Source organism: Schistocerca nitens, chromosome 3 (assembly GCF_023898315.1).
Source record: "Schistocerca nitens isolate TAMUIC-IGC-003100 chromosome 3, iqSchNite1.1, whole genome shotgun sequence".
In the NCBI taxonomy this organism is placed as follows: Eukaryota; Metazoa; Arthropoda; class Insecta; order Orthoptera; family Acrididae; genus Schistocerca; species Schistocerca nitens.
The window spans coordinates 733,349,474-733,362,366 of record NC_064616.1 but is presented as its reverse complement, the minus strand read 5'-3'; the positions used below and the strand labels follow the sequence as shown (position 1 = coordinate 733,362,366).

Here is a 12,893-nt window from a genome sequence, read left to right as displayed (position 1 = left end):
GTGTACGGGACAGGTCTGTCATTCCACAGATACAAACCATGAGGTAAGAGGTTGGGAACAGGGATGGAGTAGGGATAGACAAGAATACTGCATAGGTTCGGTGGGTGGTGGAATACCACTGTGCGAGGGGTGGGAAGGATAGTGGGTAGGACATTCCTCATTTCACAGCATGAGAGGTAGTTTGTACAGAGCAGGTTTCTCCTCTCCACACTTAGGCACAAAAACATGTTGGGGAATGGGATTCAGCTGCTCCATTCCTGGGTGGTACTGAGTCCCGAGAGGAGTGCTCTTTTGTGGCTGGAAAATTGGTATGTGGGAGATGGTGGGCTGCTAGAGAGACAAAGTATGGGAAATCTGTTTCTGCAAAAGGTAGGGAAGGTAATTTTGGCCCATACAGGACTCACGGACACCCTTGGTATATTTGGAGAGAGACTGCTTGTAAGCACAGATGCGACACTCATGGGTGGCGGGGTGGTGGTTAGTGTTTAACGTCCCGTCGACAATGAGGTCATTAGAGACGGAGCGCAAGCTCGGGTTAGGGAAGGATTGGGAAGGAAATCGGCCGTGCCCTTTCAAAGGAACCATCCCGGCATTTGCCTGAAACGATTTAGGGAAATCACGGAAAACCTAAATCAGGATGGCCGGAGACGGGATTGAACCGTCGTCCTTCCGAATGCGAGTCCAGTGTCTAACCAATGTGCCACCTCGCTCGGTACCCCCCGACACTCATGGGTGGCTAGGCTGTAAGGAATGGACTTCTTTATATGGAATGGGTCGCAGCGGAGGTACTGCTGACTGCTGGCAGTTTTGATGTGGATGGAGGCCATCCTTGAGGTGGAGGTCAGCATCAAGGAAGGTGGCTTGAGGAGGATCAGGTTAAACAAATGGGGGAGAAGGCACTGATGCTCTGGAGAAATGTGGATAGAATGTCCTTACCCTCACTCCAGATCAAGATGTCATCAATGAATCTGAACCAGGTAAGGGGTCTGGGATTCTGGGTGCTTAGGAAGGATTTCTCTAGATGGCTCATGAATTATATGGCATATGGTGGTGCCATCCACATGCCCACTGCTGTGCCACGGATTTGTTTAGTGGTGATGCTGTCAAAGAAAAAGTAATTGTGGGTGAGGGTACAGTTGAAAAGTAACTGTGGGTGAGGATGTAGTTGGTCTTGGTGACCAGAAGTTGCTTGTCATGTAAACTTAGACTGAAAATTTTACCATTCAGCCAATGCAAAAATTTTAATTTAAAATTTTGTCACGTGTCACTTCTTCTTTTTCTTTGGCATTTGTCTTGCCTTGTGGCAGCACCTACTGAGTCGATTTGCTGTTTTCATTTTGTTTGATAGTGGGTCATGTCTGGATGAAAATTCACAGCCCTCAGGTCGTTGTGTAAAGTGTTGGCCCATCTCTGTCTTGGTCGTCCTTTGGGTCTTTTTCCCATGACTTCCAGTGAGTATGCTGCCTTTGCAATAGTATTGTGCGCTGCATCCAGCGCATGTCCAAACCAACGCAGATGACTTTCTCACATTTTCTTCTGATTCTTTGTGACCCCAAAATGTTTCTTGATAGTATATGCCACCCGTCCATCTAAGCATCTTAGTATCAATAGTCCTTAGTAATCATTTTGCCTCTTTTGTAGGTGGACAACACTCGGTGCCATAGAGAGCAATGTGACAGATGACTGGTAGGTTTTCAAATTCAGATGATCCTTAATACAACAATCGGAGGCAACTCCTGTTGTCATTCACCAATTCATTCAGGCTGCCTGCATCATTGCATTTATCCCACTGTGTGATAAGATGGTCAATGCCTCAATGGCAAAATGTTTGTGGTTGCCTACAGAATTATGACTATACCCAGGCATGCACCTCTTTGTCCTTTCTTCATGGCTCCAAAAATATGGAAATAGTATGGGGAGCGATAGGGACTGAATGGAGAATGTGTAAGGACTTCCCAGAAAAACTTGTGGACCCACCTACATGTTGCTGAGGTCGTTTCGAGTACTCCTGCAGAAGGTTTTCTGGGAAACCCTTACACATCCTCTATAGTCCCAATCTTTCCCCATGCATTTTCATATTTTTGGAGTCCTGAAGAAAGACATTCATGCCTCAGATGACGAGGTACACACCTGAGTACAATAATGCTCCAACAAGCAACTGCAAATATTTTTCGATGAAGGCACTGAGTGTCTAGGCTCACAGTGGGATAAATGTGTTATCGGTTATGGTAATTATTTTTGAAATATTAAACAGTTTACTTACTTTTTTCTATCCATCTCATTTTCAGTTGACTGCCCCTAATAGTTAGTGATTCATTCGAACATTCACAACACTAGACTCGGTACATATTCTTCACAAAATAAAGACCTAAGGACATAGACATACTCCTGACAAGACGACAATGAGACAAACTTTAAGACAATCAGCTACGTAAAAAGTCATACATTCAATGAAACTTCAATGACTATCCGAAAATTACCTCGAGCAATTAAACAGAGAACCGACTCGTCGAGATAACGTCTTGGACCTACTGATAACAAACAGACCCGAACTTTTCGACTCTGTATGTGCAGAACAGGGAATCAGTGATCATAAGGCCATTGCAGCATCCCTGAATATGGAAGTTAATAGGAATATAAAAAAAGGGAGGAAGGTTTATCTGTTTAGCAAGAGTAATAGAAGGCAGATTTCAGACTACCTAACAGATCAAAACGAAAATTTCTGTTCCGACACTGACAATGCTGAGTGTTTATGGGAAAAGCTCAAGGCAATCGTAAAATGCGTTTTAGACACGTATGTGCCGAGTAAAACTGTGAGGGACGGGAAAAAACCCACCTTGGTTCAACAACAAAGTTAGGAAACTACTGTGAAAGCAAAGAGAGCTTCTCCCCAAGTTTAAACGCAGCCAAAACCTCTCAGACAAACAGAAGCTAAACGATGTCAAAGTTAGCATAAGGAGGGCTATGCGTGAAGCGTTCAGTGAATTCGAAAGTAAAATTCTATGTACCGACTTGACAGAAAATCCTAGGAAGTTCTGGTCTTACATTAAATCAGTAAGTGGCTCGAAACAGCATATCGAGACACTCCGGGATGATGATGGCATTGAAACAGAGGATGACACGCGTAAAGCTGAAATACTAAACACCTTTTTCCAAAGCTGTTTCACAGAGGAAGACCACACTGCAGTTCCTTCTCTAAATCCTCGCACAAACGAAAAAATGGCTGACATCGAAATAAGTGTCCAAGGAATAGAAAAGCAACTGGAATCACTCAACAGAGGAAAGCCCGCTGGACCTGATGGGATACCAATTCGATTCTACACAGAGTACGAGAAAGAACTTGCCCCCCTTCTAACAGCCGTGTACTGCAAGTCTCTAGAGGAACGGAAGGTTCCAAATGATTGGAAAAGAGCACAGGTAGTCCCAGTCTGCAAGAAGGGTCGTCGAGCAGATGTGCAAAACTATAGACCTATATCTCTGACATCGATCTGTTGTAGAATTTTAGAACATGTTTTCTGCTCGAGTATCATGTCGTTTTTGGAAACCCAGAATCTACTATGTAGGAATCAACATGGATTCCGGAAACAGCGATCGTGTGAGACCCAACTCGCTTTATTTGTTCATGAGACCCAGAAAATAGTAGATACAGGCTCCCAGGTAGATGCTATTTTTCTTGACTTCCGGAAGGCGTTCGATACAGTTCCGCACTGTCGCCTGATAAACGAAGTAAGAGCCTACGGAATATCAGACCAGCTGTGTGGCTGGATTGAAGAGTTTTTAGCAAACAGAACACAGCATGTTGTTATCAATGGAGAGACGTCTACAGACGTTAAAGTAACCTCTGGCGTGTCACAGGGGAGTGTTATGGGACCACTGCTTTTCACAATATATATAAATGACCTAATAGATAGTGTCGGAAGTTCCATGCGGCTTTTCGTGGATGATGCCGTAGTATACAGAGAAGTTGCAGCATTAGAAAATTGTAGCGAAATGCAGGAAGATCTGCAGCAGATAGGCACTTGGTGCAGGGAGTGGCAACTGTCCCTTAACATAGACAAATGTAATGTATTGCAAATACATAGAAAGAAGGATCCTTTATTGTACGATTATATGATAGCGGAACAAACACTGGTAGCAGTTACTTCTGTAAAATATCTGGGAGTATGCGTACGGAACGATTTGAAGTGGAATGATCATATAAAATTAATTGTTGGTAAGGCGGGTACCAGGTTGAGATTCATTGGGCGAGTGCTTAGAAAATGTAGTCCATCAACAAAGGAGGTGGCTTACAAAACACTCGTTCGATCTATACTTGAGTATTGCTCATCAGTGTGGGATCCGTAACAGATCGGGTTGACGGAGGAGATAGAGAAGATCCAAAGAAGAGCGGCGCGTTTCGTCACAGGGTTATTTGGTAACCGTGATAGCGTTACGGAGATGTTTAATAAACTCAAGTGGCAGACTCTGCAAGAGAGGCACTCTGCATTGCGGTGTAGCTTGCTCGCCAGGTTTCGAGAGGGTGCGTTTCTGGATGAGGTATTGAATATATTGCTTCCCCCTACTTATACCTCCCGAGGAGATCACGAATGTAAAATTAGAGAGATTAGAGCGCGCACGGGGGCTTTCAGACAATCGTTCTTCCCGCGAACCATATGCGACTGGAACAGGAAAGGGAGGTAATGACAGTGGCACGTAAAGTGCCCTCCGCCACACACCGTTGGGTGGCTTGCGGAGTATAAATGTAGATGTAGAAGTAGAAGTGAAACTTTATCCAGAAAAAAATAATGCAGGTGACAATCATTATAAAGTTGGCCCTTCAAATATTCTTCAGGTTCTGTAATACATATGACACACATTAACCAGTAATTTTCCTGTTCCCTAAGCAATATTGCTGCTGTGCCATCACACAATATGATGAAACAATAAACCAAAATTTAAAGCAATTTAATAACAGTATTTGACATCATAAAAATCACAACAAGAAACTTATGTTTAGTTTTTAAGTTGGTGCAAAAATATATATTGTACCAACCTTCTCCTCTTTGCTGGTGACTTCCCAATTTCAGCAGTTGGTACCAGTTGTTCTCCAGGTCTAATCCAAAGAATTGGACCATCATTTGATTCTTGAGGTGATTCCATTTTAACAACGGACAATGGACCCCATGGCATTGTCTGTGAAAATGAAAATGATTTATGTCAAGAGAAAGTAACCAGATACCCGTCATTCAAGACAGTGGTTCATAAACATTCACAATCCATAAAAAACATGACAGAGTAAATCTAATTATCAAACAAAAATTTTAGTTTAACTATCAATGCAGCACAATTAATAATGAGTCTAACATGACAAATGGATTTGAGACAAATGGCAAAGAAACACAATTCCAGTAACTGTCTTTCAAAAATACTCTACTAATTAGCAATTTTATCCTCACACAAACAACAATACAAACATTATGGTTGACTGTATGGCACTTATAATGCTCTTGATATGCATTCAATGACAATCTTATCATTCATGTGGAATGTGTCAACTTTATTGTTCCAAATATTGAATTTGGAAAAATTTGCGGTAAGGTCTTATGGGACCAAACTGATGAGGTCATTGGTCCTTAAGCCTACACACTACTTAAGCTAACCTAAATTAACTTATGCTTTGGGCAACACACACACACACACCCACACCCAAGGGAGGACTCGAACCTCCGACGAGGGGATATTTAATTTCACAACACAAATTAATAAAATACCTGTCCAGACTACCACTGAATATACTACTGTGTTATACAAGAGGCTAAGTGGGCAAGTGTCAGACCACAGTCGCAAAAGCTGGGGATTCAATTCTTGGTTCATCATTAAGCACTTCTCTCATCTCTAGCAATGATTTGCAACGTGCAAAATGCTAAGTAGTACAATGCTACCAGAGGTGAAGTTAAAATATAGATTCCTCTATAACTGGATAGGTAAGTCAGTTCAAAAGTGGGCAGACAGCAAGGGCATATACCACCTCGAACATGACCTGACTGAACAAGTTGGGGCTGAGGTAAGACACTGAACTCATATTCAGGAGAGCAGCAGCAGATCAAATCCTTGATCAGCTAATCAGAGAAAGGGCACAACCAATCTGCTTCCCAATCCTTCTGCAACCCAAGCTTGTGCTCCATCTGTAATAACCTTGCAATCAATGGGATGAGAAACTCTAATCATCTTCCCTTCCTTCCAACAGTACCATGCACAGTAAAGCACCAAAGTGTTCAACCAACCTTAAAATTTTGCTACATTTAAAAACACAGACTGCACAATAACTACATGATAATAAACTTACATAAATGACACTTCTTTTAGCACTTGAAAAACCATGAAAACGCTTTTGATATTTATTCATCTGGAGAGTTTACATTTTACAACTCATCAATAGGGTAGAAAGAACAATCCGTTTCAGCACCAGCATACCTAATGGATTTCTTAATTCAAGGTACATGCCATGTCTATAGATGTTTGCATTGCTTTCACAGAGCTTAAGGGTATTTAAAACAAAGCACATAAAAGAGTATTTAGTGGCAAGTAGCCTCAACAATACGCAGTAGAAGGGTTTTTTACTTGTTCCATAACTCTAATCACTTTTTTCTGGCAAACAATAATTTGAGGAAGAGATGAGTTTCCACAAAAAATAATTCCACAATACATAACACATGAATGGACTGACTCTATGGTCTTCTATGCAACTATGTAAGAAAGTATTCACAATACAAAAGTAGTTATAGTCAATCAGTACATAGTCTTAGGTACATGAGGTTCCTGCTACTGCCAATTTAGTTTGCAGTATCAAGCACTTAGTCTGTGCAACTGCTGATTTTTACTGTATGTTACCATCAATTCTTAAGGATTTTTAGGGCTAGAGCACAAGTGAATGAGTTGGGTCTTGCTTAGGTAGATGAAAAGGAAGTTGGCAGTTAATCAGTTAAGGACATTGGAAAGGTTATAATTAGTGTTGTAGTTTACAAATTTTGAGTCTCCATACTGAAGTCATCTGCAAACAGCGCAATTTTATATTCACCATCGTAATAGTATAAATGAAAAACAATACAGTATCTAGGACAGAATGCTGAGATGCAATTTGGTTATCTCCCCAATTCAATGCAAGAAATATTCTAGATTTGCAGTATACTGTCTCCAGAATTACTTCATTCTATTACTGATGCGAGATGATTTCACCATTTTACCTAATGAGCTACAGAGACCACAATGCCAGGCTTTCTCTAATAGCAGATTGTGAGCAATACAATCAATGTACTAGTCACATCAAAGAAAATGCTGACTGGCAACTTGTTGCTTGAGGGTATTTGTTGCCTCACTATGAGCTGACTTATGACATACTTGCTCAGTAACACTTTTAAATGTTCATTGAAGGTCCCTGAAATGTGAAGTTCTGGATTTGGTATACAACTCTCTCTTTTCTATAAGTATGGCCCTATTGAATCCACTGATTCTACATTTGCATGATAGATGTGGGATGAGCAACATAAGCAGCAATATTGTAGAACAATAAACTGCAGTCTCAAAAGTCCACAATTCTGCTGCTGACAAAGACCGACACATGCTCACAGACATTTCTCCTTCTTGCATGAGGCAAAACATGATCATTTCACAAACAACTAACATTCAATTGCAATTTCTGAATGATAAACACACTGTGCAATCTTTCCTTATACATGGAATGTAGATGGTGTCACTCCTGCATACTTTGATGGCTGCAATGAAATGCTAATCATTTGCACATCCAAGCACATAGTTCACTTCATTCCACTTTGACATTTTCTGTGTCACCTTCATGGTGTCAAATTTTAATCGCAAGCAGTGTATATACACTGGTGAAGCAAAACATTATGAAAACCCACCGAATAGTGTTTTGCTGCACCTTTGGAATGCAATATAGCAGAGAGTCTGCATGGCACTGATACAATAACTCCTTAGTAGGTTACCAGAGGTATGTGGCTCCAGATGTCATAAATTATGAGCCTGCAGTTTACAGATCAGGAACCGGAGTCTGATGACATCCCAGATATGTTCCACTGGGTTCAGATAAGGCAAATTTGGTGACCAAATATTAATGCAAACTCACTATCATGCTCCTCAAACAAGTTTAGTCGGATTCTGGCCTTGTGACAGTCAGTTATCATGCTGGGAGATGGTAGCAAAGTCAGGGAAGACATCATCACACATCACTAAGCTAAAAGGATTACATGCAGTCCACAATAATATTCATGTAGTTCACTGCTGCCATGGTGTCTTCGATTACTATCACCAATTCCACAGAAGTCTAGGTCACTGTTCCCCATAGTATACTACTGCCCACAGTGGCCTGTGATAATGGTGAGGAGCATGTTCCAAGCAAGCTTTCACCTGGATGACAGTATACCCAGAAATGAGCTTTTACCTGGTGCAGCAAGAAATATGATTCATCTGACCAGGTGACGTGTTTCCATTGATCCATCGTCCAACATTGATGACCCCATGCAAGGTGCTATCATATATGATTACGTCTCTGGATCAACATGGCCACTTGCAGGGATCATCTACTGTGGAGCCCTGTGTTCAACAATGTGCAATGGATTGTGTGCTCTGAAACACTTGTGACTGCACCAGCATTGTACTCTGTCATCATACGTGCCACAGATTGCCACCTAGCCTCTAGTACAGGGTGGCTTTCCACAGATGATGGCAAGAGTAGCACATGAACAGCTAACCAGCTTTACCATTTCTGACTTGCTCATTCCCAGGAGCATGGACATAACAATCTGCCCTTACCCAAAGACACTCACATTAGCAGATTTCCCAACTGCCACACATATTGTCATTAGAATGAGATCCTGTTCATCTCTGCCCTGCTTATATACTTTTGTTACCACATTATATGCCTACAATCCTTCCTGGTGGCAGTCAATCTTGTCATGGACAGTGTTCAATATGTTTTGGATCATCAGAACACCACCGACAGTAACTGATTGCTGGCATCACATACATACACTCCTGGAAATTGAAATAAGAACACCGTGAATTCATTGTCCCAGGAAGGGGAAACTTTATTGACACATTCCTGGGGTCAGATACATCACATGATCACACTGACAGAACCACAGGAACATAGGCACAGGCAACAGAGCATGCACAATGTCGGCACTAGTACAGTGTATATCCACCTTTCGCAGCAATGCAGGCTGCTATTCTCCCATGGAGACGATCGTAGAGATGCTGGATGTAGTCCTGTGGAACGGCTTGCCATGCCATTTCCACCTGGCGCCTCAGTTGGACCAGCGTTCGTGCTGGACGTGCAGACCGCGTGAGACGACTCTTCATCCAGTCCCAAACATGCTCAATGGGGGACAGATCCGGAGATCGTGCTGGCCAGGGTAGTTGACTTACACCTTCTAGAGCACGTTGGGCGGCACGGGATACATGCGGACGTGCATTGTCCTGTTGGAACAGCAAGTTCCCTTGCCGGTCTAGGAATGGTAGAACGATGGGTTCGATGACGGTTTGGATGTACCGTGCACTATTCAGTTTCCCCTCGACGATCACCAGTGGTGTACGGCCAGTGTAGGAGATCGCTCCCCACACCATGATGCCGGGTGTTGGCCCTGTGTGCCTCGGTCGTATGCAGTCCTGATTGTGGCGCTCACCTGCACGGCGCCAAACACGCATACGACCATCATTGGCACCAAGGCAGAAGCGACTCTCATCGCTGAAGACGACACGTCTCCATTCGTCCCTCCATTCACGCCTGTCGCGACATGCTACCAGTGTTAAAGACTGCGATGGAGCTCCGTATGCCACGGCAAACTGGCTGACACTGACGGCGGCGGTGCACAAATGTTGCGCAGCTAGCGCCATTCGACGGCCAACACCGCGGTTCCTGGTGTGTCCGCTGTGCCGTGCGTGTGATCATTGCTTGTACAGCCCTCTCGCAGTGTCCGGAGCAAGTATGGTGGGTCTGACACACCAGTGTCAATGTGTTCTTTTTTCCATTTCCAGGAGTGTATATTAAGTCTTCTTCCATATTTTCTGTAGGACACAACTTACACATAACCTAGCCCTGTGTCTGAAAGTACTATGGCACTTACAGATTAAGTCCACGAGGAGAAGTCCATCTGTGTTTTTACGATATATTCAGAGCTTCTTCCTTTATGGTCTTGTGAAAGAATGTCAAGCCTACTACTGTTCTTTCAGCTGACTGTGTGCCAAGTAGTAATAATATAATTACTTTGTTTTATGATACACTTTTGCAAACAAACTTTGTTCAACTCTTTCTGATCGTGTCACGCTATACCCACTTTGTGCTGTTCCAGTATATTGCTAAAGTATTGCGTAAAATCTCGACTTCTCTATTAAAAAGTTTCATATTTTCCTCAAAAACTGCCTGCAGTGTAACCTAATGTTGAACTGTATAATGGAGGAAAAAATCTCCATTTTTAAATACAGACAACTTACAACCCTTACAGTATTATTTAATGGTGTGGTATTATTAATTAAAATTATTAGCTTATTCTCCTGTAACTGATGTTGTATTCAGACTCTGATGCATAACTTTTAGTATAACATTATGCTGAAACAAAGAAAGTTTTATCTGAAATATGACTAGAACAAATGTATACTCACCATTCTTAGAAATGGATTTTCTTCCAACTTTGCCAAGAAGTCTGGGAAGAAACCACCAACTTCTTCATGAACTGTGCCAACTAAACTTATCTGGTGCAGAGGTCCATACCTAACAGTTCCACTTGCATAATGCTTCAAAACCTAGACAACAAAAAGATGTGTGATTAGATATTTTTGTAGATGCACACTCATTTACTGGACTATAAGTTACTTCAAAAAAAGGTGGCAGTAGTGGCTGAAGAGCAGAAAATAACAAAATTATCCATTATCAATGATAAACTACATGTCATTAATACACATAGCAATTACAGGGGGAGGAGTTGGTATGACCATGAAGTGAGGAGAAGAAAGGGTGCCAGGGGTGGGGGACAATGCATACAATGAGGAAGAGGAAGCAAGTGCACTAGAAGGTAGTGGAGAGAGCAGGTGTGGGGGAGAAATGTGGTAGGCCACAGCAGCTGGGGTGCAGGGGGTGTTAGAAGAAGAAGGGGAGAAGCATGCACAGGGGAGGGGTGTAAAGGGGAAGGAGGGCATATAGAAGGCAGGGAGGGAGGGGTGGCAGGCAGAAGAAGGAGTTATCTAATGTCTCTCACTATGCCAGCCATATGAACACTCTAAGACAAAAAAGAACAAAGCACTACAAAGGAATTATCTGAATGGGACTGAAATCGGTAGATGCGATGTACAGGTACAGACAAACAAATGGTTTTAAAAAACAAATTACAGATGATTTATTAAAGAGAAAGAGCTTCACAAGTTGAGCAAGTCAATAATGCCTTGGTCCATACTGAGTAAGGTGGTACAGTGGTTAATACACTGGACTCACATTTGGGAGAACGATGGTTCAAACCCACATCAGGCCATCCTGATTCAAGTTTTCCATGATTTCCTTAAATTGCTTCAGGCAAATTCCAGGTCGGTTCCTTGGAAAAGGCACAGCCAACTGCCTTCCTCATCCTTCCCTAACTGATGGGCCCGATGACTTCGCTGTTTGGTGCCCTCCCCACTTCAATCGACCAACCAATTAACCAACCTTGGTCCACCACTGGCCATTATGCGAGCCATTATTCAGCTTGGATTTGATTGATAGAGTTATTAGATGTCCTCCTGATGGATACTGTGCCAATTGGTATGTTAGATCGTCAAAATCCTGAGATGGTTGGAGGGCCCTACCCATAATGCTCCAAACATTCTCGTTTGAGCACAGATACAGTGACCTTGCTTGGCCAAGGCAGGATTTGGCAAGCATGAAGACAAGCAGTAGAGACTCTTCCAGTGTGCAGGCAGGCACTATCTTGCTGAAGTGTAAGCTCAGTATGGCGTGCCATGAAGGTCAACAAAATGATGCACAGAATACCATCAATGTGCTGTAGGGTGCCGCAGACGACAACCAAACGGGTCCTGCTATGAAAAGAATGGGCACCAATTACCATCATTCCTGGTTGTCAGGCCGTATGGTGGGCAACAGTCATGTTGGTATAGCACCACTGTCCAGAGCATCTCCAGGGATGTCTTTGGCCTGAAATCTCATTGACTGGAGTAAAATTGTATTCAGTGATGAGTTCTGCTTCGAACTCAGCCCAATGACCAGCGAAGATATGTCTGGAGATGTCTCTGACAGCTGTGGGATACCAACCTGTCATCCACCATATGGCTCGATAACCAGGAGTGGTGGACTGGGTGGCCATTTCTTTCCATAGCAGGAACCCTTTTGTTGTCATCTGCGGCACCCCTACAGCACAGCAGTACATCGATGATATTCTATGCCTCGTTTTGTTGGCCTTCATGGCAAGCCATCTAGGGCTTACAATTTAGCAAGATCAGCTCACCACCCACATGGGCAAGAGTTTCCACTACTTGTCTTCATACTTGCCGAACCCAACCTTTGCCAGCAAGGTCTCCGTATTTCTCTCCAACTGAGAACATTTGTAGCATTGTGGGCATGGCCCTCAAACCAGCTTGGGCTTTTGACAATCTAACATGCTAACTGGATGGAATATGGCACGATATCCCTCAGGAGGGCATTCAACAACTCTATCAATCAGTTCCAAGCCAAATAGTTTCTTGCTAAAGGGCCAGAGGTGGTTCAGCAAGTTATTTGCTTACTTGATTTGCGAAGCTCTTTCTCTTGAATAAATCATCCATTTCTCTGAGATTGTAATCATTTGTCTGTCTGTACATGTAAATCATATCTACTGATTTCCATCCAATTCGGATAATTCCTTCATGGTACACTT

The 12,893-nt window shown here is 42.8% G+C and overlaps 1 protein-coding gene across 1 annotated transcript in view; it reads right to left on the bottom strand.

Annotated features, from left to right (window-relative positions):
• Window positions 1–12,893, bottom strand: part of LOC126249409 (uncharacterized) — a 405,665-nt gene that overhangs the window by 101,473 nt on the left and 291,299 nt on the right. The window contains exons 6-7 of the mRNA XM_049951063.1: window positions 10,657–10,797; window positions 5,033–5,172 (exon numbers count right to left, since the gene is read on the bottom strand). Of these exons, the coding sequence (XP_049807020.1) occupies window positions 5,033–5,172; window positions 10,657–10,797 (281 nt within the window). The remainder of the gene's footprint in view (window positions 1–5,032; window positions 5,173–10,656; window positions 10,798–12,893) is intronic.